Raw genomic sequence first — 22,691 nt, 5'->3', positions numbered from 1 at the left:
GGCGAAAGGAGGGGAGAGAGGTGCTGCGAGCGACGATGAGGCGCGCGTGCGGCTGGGGGGCGGGGGGCGAAGAAAAAGGATCGCCCGGAGTTATCTAGTACAGTATAACGGCGTGGGGGGCGTAGGTGGAAGGGCAAGTCGAGGAGGCTACGGTCGCGGCGTCGTGCGAGCCGGCGTCGGCGCCCCGGCGTTAAACTATCCGTATATCGGGCAGGCTGCATCTCGGGGCTGCACCTTATGGCCTAATCTTGCCAGTGGCGACGGCCCTGGAGCGATTTGAGCGCTCGGAACGCCCCTGGCGCCGAAGCCGGCGCCCCGCGTATATAAAAGAGCGATGGGCCGCACCCGGGGCGCTTTTCGCATATCGTCAACATGTGGAGCCACCACGCGCTGCTGGAACCCTCGATGTGGTCGACGCTGTTGGCGGCGCCGCCGCGGCGGCGCCACCTGGACCTGGCGCCGGTGGCAGTGGCCGGGACTACCGACGATTCCTTCAATATTGACAGCTACTTCGTGGTCGACGCCCATCACCGCGTCCAGGTGACGTTGGCGGCGCTAGCAGCGCGCCAGCGCGAAGGCGCCGGGGTGGCGCTCCCCCAATTCAGCCGTGCTAGTGGCAGCGCCCAGGGCGGCGCCCAGGGCAGTGGCGGCGGCGCCCAAGGCAATGGTGGCCAGGGTAACGGCGCCACCACCACAATGGCGCCCGAAGACGACGGCGCCGGTGGACTCGACCAGTGCCACTTACTTTTTGTCGCGTTTAAGCTGGGGCGCCTCGACGTGTTCTACACTACCGAACCGGGCGCGCTCGCCGTGGGCGACTTGGTGATGGTCGAGGCTGACCGCGGGCGCGACCTCGGGCGGGTGGCGAAGCTCGCGGTGCTGATCGACGAGGCGCGGATGCTCAAGATGTTGCAGCACTACCAGCAACTGCAGGCGCTTGTCGACGAGCGGCGCAACGACCAGGCGGGGGCGCCGCTCACCTTCCCCTACCCCAAGCGGGTGTTGCGCCCCGCCACCGCCGTCGAGCGCGCGGGCGTGGCGGCGAAGGCGCGCGACGAGGACCTGGCGTGCCGCCAATTCCTTGTCAAATTGCGCCACACGGCGCAGCTGCTGGCGCCTGGTGCGCCGGTGCGCCAGATGCGGCTTGTCGACGCCGAGTACCAGTTTGACCGGCGCAAGCTCACCTTCTATTACTCGCTGCGCCAGCGCATCGACTTCCGAGATCTTGTGCGCGAGTTGTTCCGGTTCTACAAGACCCGGATCTGGATGCTGGCCGTCAACGGGGTGCCGTACGTGGTCCCCCGGGAGCCTGAGATGGTCATGGTCGACGAGTTCACCGAAACTCCCTACGAGCAGTGGTACACCCCCAGAAGAGTGGGGTTCGGCTCCGGGTATGGTACCGCTGCCGGTGCCGGATACGGCCTGGGCTACGGCGCCGGGTACGCTCTGGGGACGGGGGAATTGTCGATGCTTCCCTCTGCCACCATGCCCCCGTTGATCGGGGGGGTGCCCTCAGCGGGTACGACGCCAATGTGGGACGACGGTGCTGGCACTGGTGCTGGCACTGCGATTACCGAGGTCATGGCCGAGGTGCGCTCGCCCCAAGTTCCTACCCCCGGAACGTCAGTGAGCGCGACTACTGCCACCACCACCACCGAAGAACACTTGCGGATGGAGCCGTTGTTGGCGCTGTTGGTGAACTCAATCAACTTGGGGTGAAAAGTGGCGCTGGAGATTTACTAGGGATACTACTGAGATTTACATTTTATGCATTAGCGGGCTTGTTCTCAACCGGAACAAGTGGTGCGGCTAAAGCCGGTTATAGGCGTTTATATCGAGAATAAACTTGGCATAGGACGAGTGTAGGCGATTGGCGAGTGTAGTGGCAACTGGAGAGTGATGTATGTGACGTGTCATCAATGACTCATCAGTGATCGAATTTGTCGGTTGCTGAGGAATAGGTGGTGAAGTATGAGCCATAGTGGTTTTCATTGACCAGATTCCATGCTATAATAGTGGGTTTACTTGGAATTGACTATTTTTGATGGCCGGTAACAAATCCATGAGCAAATATCCCTTATTGCCGTAGGTATAATTCTTAAGATGAGTGTAACATACTGAGGTAAGTTACCGGCCTACCATCATCTTGCAGTGAAAAACTCCATGTTTCTTCACTGGTTTTGCCTTCTAGTCAATTGATATTTTTCAATTATGCCACTGAGATCACCCTAAAGATGGGTTAGTGTTACCCACTGGATTCAATTCCAAAATTGATACTATGAGAGAATAGGCGTGCTGATTGTTCGGATGACTCAAAATAGTAAGTGACAATTAGTCTCCTATAGCTCAATTGTTGTCTCAAATTACACCAAGGCTAGACCCAGCTAAATAGTCCAATCGGCTTGAATTGATCCGCTTTCAGGGACTGCCTTGCTGGACAATTAGATTCAGACCACAAAAGTCTTTGGACCCTCCTTAGTAATGGCTCAAAGTACGACCAACTAGCCTTAACTCCGTGGCTACTGACTCAAGCTTTATCGGCGATAATTGATTTGCGCCTAGTCTTTTCCACCGAGTGCTACACCAAATTGTCTAGTAATTGTAGTATTATTCTATAACCAGGTCCCAGTAAATCCAGTGCCTATCCCAGGCACAATTAGTTTCGTTTGTCTTTGTCATCGTTAAGTGGTGCTTTGCTTAAGCGTCCGCCTTGGCGGGCTTACAGTCAAACACACAGTCGGCGCCCTTCTTGAAGCAGTTTTCACACTTCAGCACCGCGGGGTTGAAGGCGCACTTCACCTTGCGCTTGCGGCAGGAGAAGCACAGCGACTTGCGTGTCAGCGGCAACACCAACGCCGGCGCCGGCGCCAGCACCACGCTCACGCTGTCGGCGGCCATGAGCGCCAGCGTCAACAGCGCGATCGTCACCAGCGCCGCCGGCGCCCGCTTCTTGGCGATCTTCGCCGGGCGCAACTTCTTCGCCGCCACCACGCTCACCGGCAGCGCCAGCGCTGCGGCGGCGCCGTCGTCGCGGCGCTTGTTGTTCATCATGATGTCCTCCTTGGTAAACCCTTTAGAAAAGCAGCAGCCAAGCCCCTTGACGGCGCACAGCTTGCACACTTTGAACTTGATCAACTTGCCGTGGGACAACACGAGGGTGGCGTCGTCGCCAACGGCGACGGGGGCGCCCGCGAGCACGGCTTCGTGGTCGGCAGGGGAGAGGTCAAATTCGGCCAACGCGCCGCCGTCGGCGGGCGACTTGGCGATGATGACGACGTCGGCGTCACATTTAACCTTGCGCGCCCGGCACAGGTCACACGAGGGGCCAAGGCGCTGGCGGCGTTGGCGAGGAGCGGCGCCCAGCGACGACAGCGACGGCAGCGCCATGAGCGCCAGTTGCGGCGCCGCCATCAGCGGCAGCGAGTGGGGCAGGGGACCGCGCAAGTTGGGGGTCAGCGGCGCCAGCGGCACCAGCAGCGCCAGAGCCGACAGCAGCGTCAGCGGCAGTCTGGCGACGGTAGCGCCGACACCGAGCGACGTAGCCAGGGGCGCCAAAAGCGCCGCCAGCGGCGGCGTCACCAGCGGCGCTCTCAGTGCCATCGTCAGCAAGAGGCCCAACCCGTGGAGCAGCAGCAGCGACTCCTTCTGGGGCGAGTTGTAAAAGCGGGTAGTGTAGCAGTAGTTGTCGAGGGCGGCGATGGGGGGTAAAGTCGTCGTCTTCAGCGCCTGGGGCATGGGGAGCGACGGCGCCAGGTCGCGGGGAGTCGCCAACAGCGGCGCCAGCAGCGCCACTGGCAGCGCCGACGGCGCCTTGGTCGTGTTCATGATGCTATACAGTAACAAGTCCGACATTTGTAAATGGGATGTTTCGAGGTGGAAAGTTCGGAGTTTCTGTGGTGGTAAAAGGAGTAAGAAGCGGAGATGGGCGCCGGCGCCGGCTATCTATATATCCTGTCGGGGGCGCCTTTGGGGCGCCGTCCAGGGCGCCATGCGCCGGGGTCCGCGAGGGAACGAGCGACCGAGAAAATATTTTCCATTATCACAGGGCGCAGGATGAGGGGCCCGGGGATTACCCCAGCGGGGAAAGCGATAAACTTCTCCCACCGCTCGGACCAACGAAAAAGCAAAAGTGGGGGATCCCGAGGCATTTGTAAAACTCGACGGGTTTCACTATGAGTTTCATAGGTATCAACTGATCCCGGTTTCGCTACCAGAAAGGGGGGCCCCGCCTTGGTGTTTCGGATATTTACTATCAGGTGATGTCCTCTTCATGCTCCTCCTTTGCCTAGGGCGAAGCCGCGGGCAGCGCAAGGAGGGGAAGCCCGGTAGTGCGATATCGGGTGAAGCCGGGAGAGCTCAAAAAAAAAAAAATTGGGAAAGCGACAGCCTGTGTCGGTGCACACGAGCGACCGGACTACATCGAATTCGGCGCTGCGGAGTCGGCGGCGAGAGCCGAGGCCAAAGGGCAATACGATGACTACGATGACTCAACCTGTGACAGTGGGGGGGGCCTCGGATGATGCCTCCGGACCTAGGTGTCAGGACCCCCTGTAACAAGTGTCACCATCCGTGTAAATGGTAAGTAGATTAGTTAAGGAATCTGTGTTCTTAGCTAATCGGGTTGTGGTAGTTGGGTGGCGGGGCGAGGCTGCGAAAAGGTAGTCACTGGCGATGAGCGGGTGACTTCCGCGCTTCGGCAAACGACTCCGGAGTTTTCGTGTACACCGTCCTCGGACTGCCGCCACCAATAATTAAAGAGGGCAATAGTAGGATTTGGGTTGCGAGCCTTGGTATGCAATCCAACGAAAAAAAAATGACGAGGGTACGCCAATGTTAGCGGAGACGAAATGGTGAAGTCAGGTACTAGCAGGAAGTTTCAGAAGTACAACTCCTGTAATGGGTGTATCAGGTGACTACTCCCACCTAAAGATGTACTTCCGTGGCCTGGTGCTAATTGTCCGCGTCCATTGTCGGAGTCGTAACCCCGTAGTATACGGCTAGCGCTTATCGGGGGGGCCTAATGTGGCAACGGCTCCGGAGATCCCCGCTTTTGCTTGTGGCGTCATGGGTGCCGTTAGACCGAGCCCTGTGCGTTTTGACTCACTGCCCGAAACATGATTCACGCCATCTCGCTGTCACATGACAAAAAATAGGTAAACGAGGAAAAGTGGGGGATCCACCCCGATGCTTACAACCAGCATCTTTACCAGGCAATAACTACCATTGTACGGTACTACTCTTCGCCATTCAACCCCCTAATCACGATGTTTTGTGGTTTGGGTGGTTCGCGGCATTTTTTTGGTTACATTTTTCGTGAGTAAGTGATTCAGAGTCATAGAGGGTACCCCACACAGGAGTCCGAGCCGAGAAGCGCGGGCGAAACCGGAACAAGCCGCCCACTCACGTCGGGGGGCACTTTTGACTCCGAAGTCATCGCAGCCCGAACCCCGAGAACAGCCACCACGGCAGCAGCAGCAGCAGCGGCAGCGGCAGCAAGCTTTGATTGGAGTAAACCTATATCGATGGGTAGTAGCTATACATACTCTTCCACAGGGGGACTAGGGGGACCCCTGTCCAGCCCCTGTAGAGTCGAGGATAAGCGGTTGGGCTTATCCTCCCCCTTCCCCTCACCTGGAGAGTAATAGGGGCCGATAGCGGGATATTGGGCCCCTCGTGGAAGTTTACCCCCGAAGCCCTACACTATACGTGCTGCCTGCTGCCTGCTGCCGTGGTGGCACTGTCTCTCCCGTGGGCAGAAACACCTCGTCCCCTCTTTCCCTTTTCGGAGGGGCGTGTCTGGCGCACCCGAATACGGTACACGATCTCGTTGCACCTGTCACGTTCACCGTGTAAGCCCCCATTGAGAAAACCGGTACCTCGGTCGCCACACCTTCCGTCCATCCGACCGCCCCCCCACCTTCTTGACGGTTCTACGATCGAGGCTTACCACTTTGCTCAAGCTTATTTTTTGTTTTGCCCCCTAGCCCAAATTTTCGGCTGGTATTCGCCCTTTAGATCTCGGAGCCTCCTTTCCCGCGGCGTCGGCGTCGGATAAACTCCCGAACGGCAAAATTAACCCACACAATGGCGTGGCGCTGAGCGAGCAGCTTTTGTGGCCCCTGATGACAGAAGTGTGGAACCCTCGTAGCGTGTGTCTGGTGTCTAAGTTTAAGGACTAACGGAGAAACACCGTGAGGCGTAGTTTAAGCTTTTGTCCGAGAGGGCTTAGCCTCGATAATGGAACCTTCCAAAGCTGGTCGTCGCCTGAACCCCGCATCTTCGGCTGAAAGGGCTGTGACTTTTAAGCGCCGGCGATCGACGTAGTGTTGTGGATTGCTTTTTTCTTTAATTGACTCCGATGCAGGACCAACGGCTCCACCTTTTTATTTGACAGCCTAAACGTGAATCAGCACAGCTTGGGGAATGGCGACACCATGTGAATTTTTAGCGATAAATTAGGGTTACACTGAGCACGTGTTAGTAGTCCCCTCAGCCACTCGCCTGGGGAACCCCGATCTCGGCGGTGGTCGCCAATCCCCGACAGGACGCTGGAACCGTTGCGGAGATCACCGACAATTTAGTAGCGAAGCAATGGTAGCGAGTGGGTGCGGTGGACACTAATCTCCGTCCGGTGGTAGCCGACGCTGTTCGAGGTTTAGCGCAATCACGGGTCTACCTAGGCTGATTCCACGGCAAGAGTGGCTCCATTCCCTAGCTGACTCCACTTCCAAAATTTGTATCCATTTCTTTTTTGCCTATCCCTTAATTGGTCAATCCTCGTATTCATCCTCAGTCCACTATGATTCAGCCTTAGGAATTATCGCCTGATTACTTTGTCGTCGCTGGCTGGTAGCCGCCTAGGTTAAGCGGAGTCGCAATATACTCCGGCATGGGGATCTCCGCGGAGTCGGGCTCGGATGCTCGGGCTTAGCCCCACCCGCAAGCGCCACGTGAGAGGTGGCGTTACCACCATCGTACCCACACCCACCACCGTCTCCCCCAGCTCTCCCCCTCTGCCAGTTGTCTCCGCATCCAGTCACCTCAACTTACCGTCTACTAAACCTAGCCCATCACCAATGGCACCACTACTAGTTGCCTTCTACTAGTGGCTCTCTACTAGCGGTTGTCAGCAACTCTTGGTTGGCTAATTGCGCCGCACTACCCACAGCCGTGACCACGCCCTCAGCCAGAATGCCGTCATTTCCCTGGCTCTCCTATTACCTCTACTAGTCTCAATGCGATTTCTAAGGCTTCCAATTCGTCTCCGTTGTCTAACTCCTCCTTGGGCATCGCCGGTGGCAGCCATCTCATTTGATCTCATATGGTGCACATTATCAACAAGCCCCCTTGCCTAATCGGGACGAATCGTAAACACCCCGAGATACACCCACCACCACCCACCCCAAATCTCCCCTACACCCCATCTCCGCCGCGCCCCAGCCATGGAGCGACACCCCAGCGACATCGCCACGCCCATCCACCAAAAGTTCAGCTGCCTCCGCCTCCATGACGTCGACGCCATCGCTGACGATGCCATCAACCTCGACAGCCTCCCCCCAGGGGTCGAGGTCCACTCTCGCCTGATCAGCGACACCATGTACGCTAAGGGGTACCTGAGCACGTTTGCCAACTCCTGTCTCGCCGAGGTCAACTCTAGAGCCAAGCTCCACATGGAGAAGGAGATGCCCCCGCCTCCGAGGCCGCCGGCTCACACCACGTTCAACCAGCGCATCGCCCACATCCACAGCCGCCACTTCAACAAGATGAAGCCGATCCTGAGCCACTACCTGGTCCACCCGGAGCAAACGCTGGACGTCAAACGGCGGAAAACTATCACGGGTAAGGAGACGACCAAAACCGCCTCCGTCGCCCCCAGAACTCAACAAACTCGCAGACTACCAACTTCAAAGGCGCTGTTTAACCTCAACGCCTCGCTCTTGCCGCCAGCTGCCGAGTTCGTCAAACCCAAGCTGCCGAGACGGGTATCGCTGCTCGAGCTTGCGGGGGTAAAGCCGCCGCCTTCAGGACCCAGCCACACACAGTTCTCATTCTCATCGTCTACAGTACCGGCTACGCTCAGTAGCCCGCCTACAGTCTCGTCCATGCTGCCTCCCAAGCGCCCTACTCGCATCCCTTCTCCTCACCACCACCCTACCACAATCCTGACGCCGCCAGCGGCTTCACAGCCAACCAGAATCCCTCTGCTGTCACTGACAAGGCTGCTTTCAGAAACCCCAAGAATCCCCCGGCTGGCGCTGCTGCTGCTTGCCCCTTCAGACGCCTCGAGAATCCCCCGGCTGTCACCGACCAAGCCCTCCCTCATTCCCAATACCCCGAGCCGGCTCCGCAAACTGAGTCTGGTCCGCAATCTCTCCGCTCCAGCGGCGCCGGCGCCGTCTTTGCCCTCCCTGCGCCTGGACCGGACGTTGCGCAAGTACACTGTACCCCAGGAGACGTCGCTCTACGCTCGTCCCACCATCTCGTCGTCCAACAAGTCGTTGCGCCACGTTTCCAAGTAATATACCCATGAACCGAGATCACAGTGATAGACTTGTGATTAGACATCGATAGCCATCATCATAGTGTAATACATTTACGATACCTAAACCAACCATCGTACTCTCGATATCACCCGTCAGTAATGATTGAACTATCACATTTTCCAACTAGACCCTGATGTCTTCAAACAATCATGAATAGCAGTTAACTAGAAGAATGCTCACCTTGACATACTATCATTTATAATCGCAATTCGCAAACCTAGTTCTCACACTTACTTAGGTAGCAGATACTCAAATTAGAAGATAGGAAAATTTATCGAATACAAACGAGGACAGTTTATTCACAAATTGGGGTCTCAATGCTAGTCTCCATGTTAAAATTTGAACTATAAATATACTTTTGTAGAAATTGTCAAGAATCGAACCGAGCACAACATGCTGAGAGAATCCGATATTGACTTGTACTGTAAGTGGAGAGCTAAGAATCGTCACAACTCCGAATTGAGGCATTCCTAAAATGATTGCATCGAGAACCGCATTTGTTGATAGCCTTTCAGTGGAACCGTAAGGATAGCGTCGAATTGGTTTGGTTGTGTGTTTTGCTTTGACTGTCACAGCTCAATGGATTACGTCCTGCATAAACATACACGCGCCACTCGTCCAGAATTTCGTTTATTTGAATCCTACATACTGTGCCAAAAATTATTTCAACTTTGATTTCAAATTTTTTTTTATCAAAATTTTTTTTTTTCCAGAACATCTTCTAACTGCTATTATACATATATTTGAGCCGTGACGATCAATTTGGATTCAAAACTCTTAAGTTGTTCTGTTGATGGCGAATGCTCGACATGAAAGTTCCTTTACTACATACAGGATTCGTACAAGAACGCACATAAAAGCGTCATAAGTACGTCACCTTTTCAGTTGAGTCCATGAGGGTTTCACAGCCAGTACTATAGCATATTAAAGTTGTAGCAGTGATAACTTTTTGATCGCCTCTGGATTTACAATTAGTAGCGCCATGTATACCAAGGGTACTGCATATGATAATCAATTCTGCAAGTAAGGCAAGTAGAGTGCCATAGCTGAAACTACTTCAAATCGAACGTCAACTTGCCCGGAGATTTATCTACCATACTTCTGATGCCAAAGAGTTTTATGAAGTAAACGGGAAGCCTGTAGCAGTTTTTTCTGATTTTATATCACTTTTTGTAGATTTTCAGTGGCAAATTCAGGAAAATATCTGATGCTGTTATAAATGGTATTTACACCGTATACATCACAGTGGTGCAATTCGTTTCTTTCTTAGGTTCAATATAGGCGATGAAAGAGCCAGATGAAGAATCATGAACGATATGCACATGCAAGGCTTGTGTGCAGAATCCCAAACTTGAAAGCCCTATGTAAGTGTCAGCACTGGTGGCAGCATCTACCTAAACCCATCAAACCAAATAGACACGTCTCCAGATTACAATGATGCTTGTTAAAATGGACTAGTCACTTAGTATCTGCATGGTATAGCTCAACTTGTTGGGTCTTGCATATTTGTCACGCACCTGCATACAAACATCAAAATAGACGAGGTGTTACACCATTTTTAGCACTGCTACGAACATCACGGGTCAATTACAATGCTCCACAGATGTAATAGACCACGCTACAAATTCAAAGTGGTCCAAAAAAAATTTGCAAAAGAAAAAAAAAGTTTTTCTTCCACCGTAAAACTCACATAAAGACGCCATTTTTGAAGTCAACTCGCCCAAAATCAGATCAGATATACTTCCAGTGCCAAAGAATTTTATGGAACAAACGGATTGAATTTATCTATCTTCCCTGATTTTATATCACACTTTGTAGTTTTTTCGAGAGAAAATTTAAAAAATTCAAACAATTCCCATTTGTTGTCGCAAGTATTATTTGAACAGTAGAAATTACAGTGATGTAGTTCGTTTTCTTTTAGGGTGTCGTTTACCTCACAAATGAACTTGAGTAAGGTTTTTCTTATTTCCTGCATATGAAACTTCTGTGTGCAGGCATATACGTTGCAGGCAGGATAGGTGTGTCCAAAACGATATTAGCTCACCAAAAGCTTGTCAAACCAATAGAATATGCTTACAGACTAAGTGGTGCTGAGAACAATTATCTTGAACTGTATTCTCAGAGTGATTTTGCAAATGGTAAAGCGACTCAATTGAATACTTCGAGTGGTTTAACCTAAGCTTTAGTCGTCAACTGGATCAGTTAACAGATACTCTTTGGACAATCCGACCTGAAGACTCAGTCTGACGGGTATCAACATTTCTCGTTACTGCTATGTCAATCGTCATTTCAGCAAATCACAAACAAGGGGAAGGCTAATCATCGGATCCTATAACTTTAGTCTATCGTGCCAGCCAAAAATTTAATATAATCCAAACTCAACATTGTAATTTACGGCATCCTAATCTTTGTATGGCACGATTGCGTAACCGTTAATTTGTGAAAGATCAACAATACTTTCCATATTACTAGCCACTACGTAGCTTTGTCAGTTGACTTCATCGCATAGGACGTACTCGTATACTGCACAACTACAACTATGACCGCTCATTTTCACACTGTCATCGCTTCACCAACGCTGATTGTGATTTCACCAAGGCCTGACTCCGGTTTTCGGCTCGAAAGCTCGGCCACTGTCTGCCGCAACTAGTTGTTCTCCTTGATCAGTTTCATCTTCACCCAGGTTTAAATTCAAGATAAAGTTATACGTTTGTAGAAATTTTCAAGAATCGAACTGAGCACAACTTGTTCAGTAATCCGATACTGCCGTGTACTGCTAATGGAGTGCTAAAATTCATAACCCAGAGTTGGGGCAATCCCAAAACGATCAAATTGACAACTACTTGAGACTCATAAAGCAATAGGCAATCCTGTAACGGTCACGGATTCTTCTCAACCCCTTGATGACTCCTGTTAAACCCCTTCTCGGCTCAAACTCATCACCATCCCCTCTCTATGTGTGATGGTTCTATTATTAGTTCCTAGATGAATACGTTAGATCCCAAGCTGCCCCTTCCCAATTAGTGCATAAGTTTACCGTTTACAGAATAGTAGTAAAGACTTGTTTTTCGCTTGTTCATAACCCACACCGGCTGCGAGCGTAGTAGAGTCGCAAATAGAGCAGATAGTGTTGATTTAACGTCGTATTGACTATCTAATCACGTCTGAATTAATTTGCACACTTTGAGCAATCGATGTTGGAAAGTGTTCACTTGACCCAGCACCGTGGTATCGTCAACTTAGTGAAGTTAGACGATGACGTAACTAAGGTCAATCCACTGGTCGCTGGTAGCCGCATTTAAGGTTCACACATAACCTTGTGTAACACCGAAAGTGAGGGACCAAGGGACTGCCGATGGACACGTAGTGACTTTTCATCAATCATCATCTATCCACTTCAACCTCAAATCATTCTCTTTCTTCACTCCGTTGAAGGTGGCTTTTCATCGATTTCCAGATGCTTGGAAAGATTCACAGATTAGCGACTGCTGAAAACGATGACGGAAACATGCAGGGTTGTTTTGCTACGAGGACTGGCTCCGGAACAGGAATAGTAAGTGGTTGCTATTGACATTGTCGTCGTATTAGTACAACAGCACAAAAATGACCTTAGACTTTCGGCTAGGCTTGCCTCTAACGAGAGGGCAAAGGCATGGCCAGTAAAGGTCATTAGCAAGGTTAGGATTACCTCCTTGGAGCACACGTTGGTATCAGCATTTCATTATATGCTTCACCGGTCCAATTCATTGGACTTCGAACTTCCACGACCTACGAAAGCGTGACAACCTCGCTCACGCTTATTTGATGGTCCGATACAATCCCCAGATGGGATCGCCGCTGAGATATGGACGGCCCGGTTGAGTCGGCACCTGATGTATCTCGGGTGACGCAAAACCAAACTTTCCTCGGCAGCAAGCAGTTCTGGAACAGTACATGTGCCCCTGTAAACACATCTAAACATCGGTAAGGGGCATGTGTCGTCAATGTGAAGCATCGTACCAGCGAGTAGAGTGATAGCATAGCGAAAATTGCTTAGCTCCAGACAAGAAGCTTGTAACTCCCTCAATTAAGTACGTCAAGTCTTTGTGATAGCACGGAACCGTTTCGGCACCATCGAAGGGCATCAGGCGGTTCATTTCGGCACAATAGCCGTCATCGAGGCAGCGGCACTGAAGCTTAATTTGTGCATTACACCGAATAGGGAACATAATTGAACCAACGAGGTTTCAAATAATCACCACCCCAGAAAACCATAGGGATCACAAGCAATTGGTAAGTGTTGAAATTGATATAAATATCCCCCTCCATCTCGTCTTATTTCTTCATCACTCAACTCAACTCAATCAACCAATAATGAAGTTCACCACTGTCATCGTTTCCGCCGCCGCCATTGCCGGTGTTGCCTCTGCTCCCGTCGCTGAAGGTGAAGCCACTCTTGGCTTGATCAAGGGGATCCTCGGTGGCCTCTTGGGCCACGGCAGCTGGGGTGGCAGCTGGGGCTGGAACGGCCAGGGCGGCTGGGGCTGGGGCGGCAACGGCGGCTGGGGCTCATCGTGGTACTACCGCAAGATCACCGTGATCAAGAGCAAGGGTGGCCAGACGTACTACTACTGCTTCCCTCCCAACTACAACCCCTGTGGTTGCGAAGCTGACGCTGCGTACGCCGTCACCTCCGATGATGCCAACAAGCTCATCGACGACGCCTCGTTCGCCGTTGAGACCAACGACGCCGTCACCATCCCCGATGATGTCGCTGAACAAGGTGTCGCTGCCGCTGCCCAATCCTCGTAAGCAGGATCTTGCGAATGATACCAACGGGGACAGAACCATGTCTCCGGTTTATAATTGTGAATGTAACGTCAAAAAGGATAAAACAGTGTAGTATCTCAAGAGGGCACAGGAGGACCACTCTCTTTAACTGCCTCATCGACGTCTTCAAGCATCTTAGCGGCCATTTCCCGGTGGTTTGTCACCTCCTTGGTGATGAAATTGACTGCTTCCATATACTGGTCACGTGTAGTTTGTGCCTCGGCTTCCAACGCCTGTCGCTGGCTCTCTAGACGATGTTCAGCATCAGCATAGCGACGACGCGCTGCCTCGAGTCTCAGTCTCATTGTGGCCACCAACTGCTCTCGTTCCACTCGTTTTTCGTCACGTCCTTGAGCCACCAGCCGCACTTCTTCCTCGCCCTTGTGCTTTTCCATATCAAGTTGAGCCTGAGCCGCATTGGCTTTCTCCTGAAGCATACTGGTGTGGCGAGACATCAGGTCACACTCAGCGCGGAGGCGGTCGAGCTGGTCAGTAGTGGCATCCGTAGAGTCACGGTAGCGCCGTACTTCGCTGCGAAGGGGGTTCATGGCCGCACCGATGAAGTTGCACTCGCTTTCAGGGTCGCGGTTATCGGTAAACACGCTGCCGGAACCGGTAGTCAAGATCTGGGGGTTGATTGAAAGGGAACACCCTTCGAGATTAAGGTGGGCACACTGGCTGTTGTAGGCGTGCACCAGGGCATCAATGGCGGCGTACTCTTCCTCCATGCGTTGAAACTCCAACTCCAGGTCCTCGCGAGCCCGCTCGCGGGTTTCCCGAGCCAGGCGAAGCTGTTCCTGGAGCGCCAGCTTGCGGGCGTGGAGTTTAGCCACCTGGTCGGGCAGAGCGTCGCGAGCACTAAGGTCCTGGCGGAGCTGGCTCTTGCGTAACGCCGCGTCTTTGATTTCATTCAGTAACTGCTGAGCAATTGCGCGAAGTTCATCTAGACGGGCAGGGTAGGCGTCGGTCTTGTGCCTGAGCTCATCGCAGTACTTGGTGAGCTTTTCTCGGTCCACTTCTAACAGTGTCGCCACTTGACGAGCATTAAGGTACAGTTGGTGGAGCTGTTGAAGTCTTGCCGTTTCGTCAATGAGCTCTTTAGCCTTAGCCTCCTTAGCCGCAGCAGCAGCGTCGTTGGCGGCCTCCAGGTGGCGGTAGTCTTCGACAAGCGCCTGTTTAATCTCGTGGTGGCGACCATCATCGCCGGCAAGCGCGGCCTGGTACCAGGTAAAGAAGTACCGGATCAAGAGCCGGTCGTAGATGTCCTGGGGACACATGTACCATGGCATGCCGTCGTCGAGCACGGGAGTCTCCACCTCCAGCACCATTTGGGCCCAGTCGCAAAGCCACCGGAGCATCGCCACCACCACCGGCCACAGCGTCAACAGCCCCACCAGCCGCATGTGCATCAGGGTTAATTGCCCGAGTTGCGGGTAGTGGTGGAGCCGTAACACCAGAAATATGTCTTGTTCCGGGTTGGCATTCGAGGTATAGTGAAACAGCGGCTCAATGGTGCGGTATATAAACGCAAATATCTCTTTAAACTCCGATTGAGTCGGCGGCTTACCATCAGCAAGCACTGGCCGCGGGTAGTCATGAACCAGGAGGTATTCGTGGACAGCAAGGGTATTTTCCTTCGTTTGACGAGCACTGGGACGTCCAGAAGCCAGTCCTGGCGGGTTAATCATCGCGGGAGCCGCCAGCGAGAGGATCAGCAGCAGCCGGGTCACCACTAACAGCGCCCGCGCCAGGCGGCCCAGCTGAGGCCAGGGCCCCAGTTGCGGTGTCAGAGCCCCGTATGGAGTTCGTCGAGGTGTATTTCCCTCGGGTAACGGGAACGTCTTCCCGATCAGCTTGCGGGACATGGTCTGGTGCACCGATGTAAACAATCAGTGCGTGAAGTCGGTGCGGCTTCGCGAAGCGCGACGCGAACTGATCCGATGAAACTACTCTGAAGAGGAGAGAGATCGTTCACATGGAGTTATAAAAGCGACAATGTGAGTGAAAACATAGAATTCAAGCAGCGTTAGCAATGTCAAAATCGACTAAAGTTTGAGATATTGAAAGGTTTAATTAAGTGGATTTTCAATGTAGAGATTTGTTTTCATTTCATTGAACACATTGGTGTATCACTGGGTTTAGTTTGATTGTTAGGGAGTTTGATACTCTTTGAAACTTATAGTTTGTTTGCAAAGCGTCTGAGTGAAGATAATTATGATAATTACAATGTAGGTCTGCATACAGCTGACGTTGCCCTATCGACAGAAAATTAGTCCCAAAACGATAACAAAGATGGTGCTGTCGTTGTGATCGTCAAAACGTGGGGATGCAAACCGATACCAACTGAGTTCATGTCGGATATAACAGCGGAACACTTCCAATTTCATATGTCCTCCTAATTGACATGGGATACATCTGTGGCGGGCTATCCTTCGAAGTAGAGCTAACCTGAGTATACATCATAAGAGGCAACGAATATAACTCAAAAAATCCATAATATGAAAGCTGTCAAAATTCTGGGGGTACAACCAATGACAAGATAACTCGTGAGAGACCAATCGTCACCCATACAATTTGTCCAAACAGTGTATGTTGAACCAAGTCAGTTGAGAGACAATCCTTTAAAGGTTATTTGCACTCAGCTCAAGAAACCTCGGTCGTTACCGCAGATGAAAGAGTGGATTTCAGCGCAGAGAGTGAATTTCAAACGAATCGATTGTCCCAAGCTTGAGCGGGTGGACCTTCCTGATGGGGCAACCGGCGATGTCTCTGACTTCCTCAATGATGACCAAATGGGTCAATTGAGGTGTCTCATCTCGAAGGGACCACAGATTCGTGACGTTCCTTTACTTCATCAATTGAAAACGCTACACATCAAGATGAATGCGCCTCTCACCACAAGGTTCCCATTACCGCCTAACGTGATTGAGTTGAAGGTGTGGCAGCGTCATCCAGTTGAGGGAATCCCACCCCAAATTGAAATCTTTGAGTGTGGAGGCTTGCCTCACGAACACGAGCCGCTGTTTGACGTCGACATCAGGTCGGAAAAGCTTCGGTCGTTCAAGATCGATTATGCATCGAACGTAAATATTAATTGTCCCAAACTCACAAATCTTGAGTTGAGACACGTTATGGTACTTGGGAATTTCATTGAACTTGATTATGTGCTGAATTACGGGGTATACCCATGAATGAGGATACAGAGAGAAGGCTTGCGTTGCTTGAGCAACAGGATCCGGTGGATGACATCTTGGTTGACAATTTCATCTATATTGAGAATTTCTATATTCCAAATGTGGTGAAGTTGGATTTGACAGTGGTGCCGACGTTCCCATTTGAGCTAGTTCCAACGATCAGCCAACTTCGATTGACCTCGGCTAAACAAGACGTGGTTATTGAGGAGCGTCTCAAGTTAATTGAGGTTCACGAGCTGATAATAGGGAAGATGTCAATCTCAGCGGATTCCTTAACTATCACGGTTGCACCTTTAATGAAACGCCTCATATCGTGGCAAATAAGGTGCTTGTCAATTCCAACACCGCGTGCTCGAGGCCAGATCACGTTGATACGACGGACACGAATTGCCAGCAATTAACCTGCAATGCTATCAATCACATTCCGCACATGGCGGAGAACTAATTGGTCACCGCAGTCACCTCCGGCGAGGACCACAAATGCAGCCGTGTTGGTGATGTGCTCTCGATCCCCCTCGAACTCAAAGGATAAGATAAGCTCAAAGTGCTTCTGCCAAACACTTATTCCTTGAAAAGACTTATGCAAACTGGTTCCCCATACCGGCCCCAATCAAGGAAATTCGTTTTGGGTTTTGTGACATCCAGAATGCGACCTTACCGTTTGAAGATGAAACCCAACTTGTACATTTTAAGTGCTGGGATGCCCTCGATGTGAAGCAATTGGGATTATCCGAAGGGTTGCCTCCATCCCTACACGTGGCTAGTGGAGTGCTGCGTATCATACCCGAATAGTCAAAGCAGCATGACCAAGTGACGAATGAAGATGATTAAGTGATAAGTAAATAACGAATGATAAGTAAGTGACGATATATGTGTAGCGTACCATGATCGAGCCGACTTCCGAGTACAAATTTGCATACTGTGGACATTAAATGTAGCGTCGCATGTCGAGGTCCAAGGTTACACCCTGATACTACGATCAGCCATTTACCCATGGGGTTCATCTTTTCGAAAATTAATTGACAAATTCACTGAAGAAGAGAACTTTATGATTACGGAGCAAAATTGTGCAGCTAATGAGCACTGGTGGTTAAAATATACCACTGACCCAATTCAGTCAAATCGTCGTTCTTAGCACAAGCCAGCCTTCAGTCAACTGGTTTTCTTTTACTTTAAATTGAATGGAGAGAACTGCAAAGCATCACTATATTAGCAGCGCTACTCGCTGACTTACTGCTATTACACTGTGCATTTTCTCAATCGACTTAGGAACGGCTTGTTTCGCGACAGTGTTTATTGCTCTCAGCTCCACAATAAACTAAATCAGAAAGCGATGAAACTCTCAATTGTCCACCTGAAGCCGATAATCGTCCTGATATTGTTAATTAAAATCAATTGATTCCGTATCGGCCCCACACTAGCCCCCACTCGTCTCCCACTGACGCCGCCCACGGTGCGACCTTTTGTGGTGCGCGGGCGTTGCCATTCGACCCAAACGTTATCGCAAGCCGTCTCCACCACCATGCCCCTTGCCAAGTACGCTGCCATCTCGTTGCCGGAGCTGACGCATGCCTCTGGGTGGTTGCGGGAACACATGCAGTCCGACCACTCCAAGTTGACGTCGCTAGAGCTCCCACAGTTCCAGCTGGGCACGTTGGACTCGCTCATTGAAGGGCTGGAGGAATTGGGCAAAATCGACTCCCAGTTGGCCGGGTCGGTGGCTAAAATTGTTGACATTTTCACCAATGTGTTGGAAACGTCGTCGTTCCAGCGGACAGTGCAAAACCGCCCCGCCACCGATTACGTGGAAACATTCAAGTGGAACACCTCCAAGTTCCGCCTCGACAAGCCCATCCCCGAATTGGTGAAGCTCATCACCAACGAGGCGTTCTCCTTAGACGCCGACGTCAGGGCTGCCTACCAAACCTACCAATCGGCCCGCAGCGACTTTGCCGCCGCCGACCGCAAACGTAACGGTGATTTACTGATCCGCAGTTTGCACGACATCGTCCACCCTGACCAATTTGTCTTAAACCTGGAACACCTCAAAACTGTGCTTGTGGCTGTCCCCAAGAACTTGGACAAGGAGTTCCGCAACTCCTACGAAACGTTAGTGCAATACGTAGTGCCGCGACTGGCGGAATTGATTCTGAGCGACAGCGAGTACAACTTATATGCCGTGACCCTTTTCAAGAAATACGAGCCTGACTTCGTCGCTGCTGCCCGCGACAAGAAGTGGCACCCGCGGACGGACTTTGAGTACTCCGAGGACACCCTCAACAACATGCGCAAGGAGTTTGACTTGACGCAGCAGAACGAGCTGAAGCTGAAGAACGACTTGGTGCGGTTGGCCCGCACCGCCTACCTGGATATCTTCGCCGACTGGTGCCATATCAAGGCAATGAGGGTGTACGTGGAGCTGGTGTTGCGGTACGGGTTGCCGCCGCTGTTTGACTACTACCTCATCGGCTTCCACGGGCTGCTGCTTGAGAAAAACTTCAACGCCGCCAAGAAGCAATTGGTGGAGAAGTTTGGCTACTTGGGGGGCGAGGCCTCGAGCAAAAACACCAACTTGCACGAGTACGCGCTGTTGGTGGAAACCGACTACGAGCCGTTCGTGTTCTTTGACATTGAAATCGTATAATCATAATACACAAAGAGTTAAGCGTCGATAGTAACTACGTCTCCCGAACCTCTCTATACACTGCAAACTTAAGAGAGCTTTAATGAGGCTCATTGCCAACATAGCAAATTTTTGAACGGTCGATGGCTTTGATAAGTAACTACATGAATAAATTCGAAGCGACACTCTTGTCACTATCGCTGAGGCATTCAAATGTTTTGAGTTGTAAGAGAACTCCACCGACAAAGTTGGCTGTAGCAACTCTCGATTCAAGTCAACCCTAATTCGAAAGAAACGCAAACTAGCATCAAATAATTATTACCAATTGAGACGAGACGCTTAGAAAAGCTGCTGATGCCGGAGTTAACTCTCCAACGTAAATTATAACGTAATCGCATTGCCAAGCCATAATTCTAAGCTAGCGAACAATGTACAAAATTTCGCCCATTCAAACATGATCCATCAATCAATGAAAACCTGGATATAACTTAATAAACCCTCGACTACTCATAACAAAATAGTTAAAACCTTTTCACCTCCTCGTACGCGGGATCTCGCTAACACACGGTCGACGCATATGGATTATTTCACTATGTGCACCACCAGGGCCCCCTTAGTACGTGTAGTATGCGTGCGCGCTACCCTCAACTGGGCGAATATAATCTGAATTCGGGGTGCTCGCGACGTTACCACACTGCCGTGTCGATTCTGACCCCGTCGTCCTCGTGCCACCATGAAGCTCTACCTCACCCTGAATCGGTTCCGCGCCTACGTCGCCGACTGGATCGTGGTGTTGGTATTGTTGATCGCCTTCTTCACCGTGTGCGAGCTGGCAAAGCCGTTCACGCGCCAGTTTGAGATTGATAACCCCCGCATCTCCCACCCATTCGCCCATGTGGAGCGGTTCAGTGATGACCAGCTCTACTTGATCACGTGTATTGCTCCCTCGATCATCATCACGTTGATTCTGTTAGTGAAAGGGAAGACCAACTACGATCGCATCCACCTCTACCAAGTATCCAACCTCGCCTTCTGGCTCACGATGGCGATGGTGGGGGTCATCACTGATACCCTTAAGGTGTGGATTGCCAATCCTCGTCCCGACTTCTTGGCTCGCTGTGGAGCTAAGACTACACAAAAGACGGGGTTGGTGGACATTCTGGTGTGTCTGAGTCCTCTTGGCGAAGCCTACCTCTGGGACGGTCTCAAACTGACACCCCTGGGCCACTCGTCATTTGCGTTTGCCGGCTTAGGCTTCCTCAGTCTCTGGCTTATGGGCCAATTCAAAGTGTGGCGAAACCACGCACCGTTATACAAGCTGATATTTGCGCTGTTACCCTTGGTATTGGCCAGTTACATTGCGTTGTCTCGCGGCCAGGACTACCGCCACCACTTATTTGACATCTGCTTTGGCTCCACCATCGGTATCGTAGGGGCCTGGCTCGGCTACCATCGCTACTTCCCTGCGGTCAACGGTAAAAACTGCAACCAGCCCATTGACTTTGTAGAGCTGTGACATAAAACTATACGACGTTTATATCCTCAAATCGATAAAGGTATACGCCCTTTCAAATAATTAAAAGAATAAAAAATAAATCGAAGTTTTGTAGCGGTGACTGGTTTCGATCCAGTGACCTTTGGGTTATGAGCCCAACGCGCTTCCACTGCGCCACACCGCTTTCACAAAAAATTGGTCTTGGCTCATTACTAGGCGGTTTGAGGCGATCAAACTCATCGCAATTTGATGAACAGCGTCTGTTTGACTATTTGGTTGCTTCTTTGATACTTTGACACGTCTGCACGAGTAGGGAACTGGCTTTCAAATCACATTAAATGCATTGTTGATGATCTAAACTTGATAATTAGTACCTGAAGCGATGAGGTAACATTAGGTACCAACGTAAATGTCAGGCACAACTGAAATAACGCTTTCAGCTGACCTACCAAACGATCAGTAACACTGAATAGTGACCGTTGATTTTGTGTGAGATATGAATCTCGTATAAATGCATCATGCGTTAATTGAACGTTTCTTCGGTAACTTTCGACTACAGTTCCAATTTTACTGAAAATTATTACAGTATATAACCTATCCTTTTGTCCGTTGAGGACCCCAATTAATGCAATAAATACTCTATCCAGGAACAATTGTAAAAGCAAACATGACATCGTTTTTTTTCTAAGGGTTTTTTCTCTTTTTTTCTTTTCATCATAATGTGTAAACCAACGAGTTGAGCGTTGGTTTCATGAGTCATTACATTAATCATCACGAGTTTAGGTTGGGCTCACCACCAACAAAACACTTAGAACTTCAACTTCTTGGGTTGTTCCCAAGGGTTTTCTTGGTTGGTGAAGTGACCGTACGAGGCGGTCTTGAAGTAGATGGGACGGGCCAAGTCCAATTCCTTGACGATGATACCGGGTCTCAAGTCGAAGTTGTTCTTGATGATTTCGACCAATTCTTCCGACGAACGGTCCGAGGTGCCGTAGGTGTCGACGTGGATCGACAAAGGTTCGGCGACACCGATGGCGTACGAGAATTGCACCAAGGCTCTTCTGGCGAGGCCGGCATTGACCAACGACTTGGCAACCCATCTGGCGGCGTAAGCAGCCGATCTGTCGACCTTGGAGAAGTCCTTACCCGAGAAGGCACCACCACCGTGGGCACCCCAACCACCGTAGGTGTCGACGATGATCTTTCTACCGGTCAAACCGGCGTCACCTTGGGGACCACCGATGACGAATCTGCCCGAGGGTTGGATGTGGTAGATGGTCTTGTCGTCCAACAATTCCGCGGGGATAACCTTTTGGATGATGTGCTTTTGGATTTCCTTTCTGAGGTCTTCAGTGGAGATCTCGTCGGCGTGTTGGGTCGAGATGACGATGGTGTCGACTCTGAGGGGCTTGACGGCACCGCCGTCCTTTTGGTATTCGATGGTGACCTGGGTCTTGGTGTCGGGTCTCAACCAGGGCAAGGTGCCGTTTCTTCTGGCGTCGGCCAAGGCGGCGTTGAGCTTGTGCGACAAAAGCACCGTCAACGGCAACTTTTCGTCGGTTTCGTCGGTGGCGTAACCGAACATGATACCTTGGTCACCGGCACCCAATTCTTCCAAGGCTTGTTCCAAGTGCAAACCTTGGGCGATGTCGGGCGACTGTTGTTCGATGGCGACCAACACGTTACACGTCTTGTAGTCGAACCCCTTTTCGGAGTCGTCGTAACCAATGTGCTTGATGGTGTCACGGATGATCTTTTGGTAGTCCAATTGGGCCTTGGTGGTGATTTCACCGAACACCATGATCATACCGGTCTTGGCGGCGGTTTCACACGCGACCTTCGACAAAGGGTCGACGGCGAGACACGCGTCCAAGATGGCGTCGGACACTTGGTCACAGATCTTGTCGGGGTGGCCTTCACCGACCGATTCCGAGGTGAACAAGAACTTTTCCGGTTGTTGGGCAGTCATGGCTGTGGAAGAGGGAGAGGGGGTGTGACGAATTAACGGTACGAGGAGAAAATCTGCA

At 51.3% G+C, this 22,691-nt stretch overlaps 9 protein-coding genes across 9 annotated transcripts; 6 read left to right on the top strand and 3 right to left on the bottom strand. All coding sequences in view use genetic code 12, as the record gives it.

The window, feature by feature from the left end:
* Positions 1 to 405: 405 nt before the first annotated feature.
* On the top strand, positions 406 to 1,719 carry DIURU_000084 (uncharacterized protein; the record flags this gene model as incomplete). The annotated part of the gene is made up of 1 exon (XM_034159132.1): positions 406 to 1,719. The coding sequence occupies one exon, from the start codon at positions 406 to 408 to the stop codon at positions 1,717 to 1,719; it is 1,314 nt and encodes a 437-aa protein (XP_034015199.1).
* A 978-nt stretch (positions 1,720 to 2,697) lies between these two features.
* On the bottom strand, positions 2,698 to 3,852 carry DIURU_000083 (Zn(II)2Cys6 transcription factor domain-containing protein; the record flags this gene model as incomplete). Its single annotated transcript, XM_034159121.1, has 1 exon — positions 2,698 to 3,852. The coding sequence occupies one exon, from the start codon at positions 3,850 to 3,852 to the stop codon at positions 2,698 to 2,700; it is 1,155 nt and encodes a 384-aa protein (XP_034015198.1).
* A 3,590-nt stretch (positions 3,853 to 7,442) lies between these two features.
* Positions 7,443 to 8,519, top strand: DIURU_000082 (uncharacterized protein; the record flags this gene model as incomplete). Its single annotated transcript, XM_034159110.1, has 1 exon — positions 7,443 to 8,519. One exon carries the CDS (start codon positions 7,443 to 7,445, stop codon positions 8,517 to 8,519), a length of 1,077 nt encoding a protein of 358 aa, XP_034015197.1.
* A 4,377-nt stretch (positions 8,520 to 12,896) lies between these two features.
* DIURU_000081 (uncharacterized protein) lies at positions 12,897 to 13,334 on the top strand (the record flags this gene model as incomplete). The annotated part of the gene is made up of 1 exon (XM_034159099.1): positions 12,897 to 13,334. The coding sequence occupies one exon, from the start codon at positions 12,897 to 12,899 to the stop codon at positions 13,332 to 13,334; it is 438 nt and encodes a 145-aa protein (XP_034015196.1).
* A 95-nt stretch (positions 13,335 to 13,429) lies between these two features.
* DIURU_000080 (kinetochore-associated Ndc80 complex subunit) lies at positions 13,430 to 15,040 on the bottom strand (the record flags this gene model as incomplete). Its single annotated transcript, XM_034159088.1, has 1 exon — positions 13,430 to 15,040. One exon carries the CDS (start codon positions 15,038 to 15,040, stop codon positions 13,430 to 13,432), a length of 1,611 nt encoding a protein of 536 aa, XP_034015195.1.
* Positions 15,041 to 16,021: 981 nt separating this feature from the next.
* Positions 16,022 to 16,543, top strand: DIURU_000079 (uncharacterized protein; the record flags this gene model as incomplete). The annotated part of the gene is made up of 1 exon (XM_034159076.1): positions 16,022 to 16,543. One exon carries the CDS (start codon positions 16,022 to 16,024, stop codon positions 16,541 to 16,543), a length of 522 nt encoding a protein of 173 aa, XP_034015194.1.
* Positions 16,544 to 18,068: 1,525 nt separating this feature from the next.
* VMA5 (H(+)-transporting V1 sector ATPase subunit C) lies at positions 18,069 to 19,190 on the top strand (the record flags this gene model as incomplete). The annotated part of the gene is made up of 1 exon (XM_034159065.1): positions 18,069 to 19,190. One exon carries the CDS (start codon positions 18,069 to 18,071, stop codon positions 19,188 to 19,190), a length of 1,122 nt encoding a protein of 373 aa, XP_034015193.1.
* Positions 19,191 to 19,902: 712 nt separating this feature from the next.
* Positions 19,903 to 20,685, top strand: DPP1 (Dpp1p; the record flags this gene model as incomplete). Its single annotated transcript, XM_034159054.1, has 1 exon — positions 19,903 to 20,685. The coding sequence occupies one exon, from the start codon at positions 19,903 to 19,905 to the stop codon at positions 20,683 to 20,685; it is 783 nt and encodes a 260-aa protein (XP_034015192.1).
* Positions 20,686 to 21,472: 787 nt separating this feature from the next.
* Positions 21,473 to 22,633, bottom strand: SAM2 (methionine adenosyltransferase; the record flags this gene model as incomplete). Its single annotated transcript, XM_034159043.1, has 1 exon — positions 21,473 to 22,633. One exon carries the CDS (start codon positions 22,631 to 22,633, stop codon positions 21,473 to 21,475), a length of 1,161 nt encoding a protein of 386 aa, XP_034015191.1.
* Between the last annotated feature and the right edge of the window lie 58 nt (positions 22,634 to 22,691).

This window comes from Diutina rugosa (assembly GCF_008704595.1).
Source record: "Diutina rugosa strain CBS 613 chromosome Unknown scaffold28_size161324, whole genome shotgun sequence".
Taxonomy (NCBI): Eukaryota; Fungi; Ascomycota; class Pichiomycetes; order Serinales; family Debaryomycetaceae; genus Diutina; species Diutina rugosa.
The sequence above is the reverse complement of the archived record's forward strand: the minus strand, read 5'-3'. Positions and strand labels throughout refer to the sequence as shown.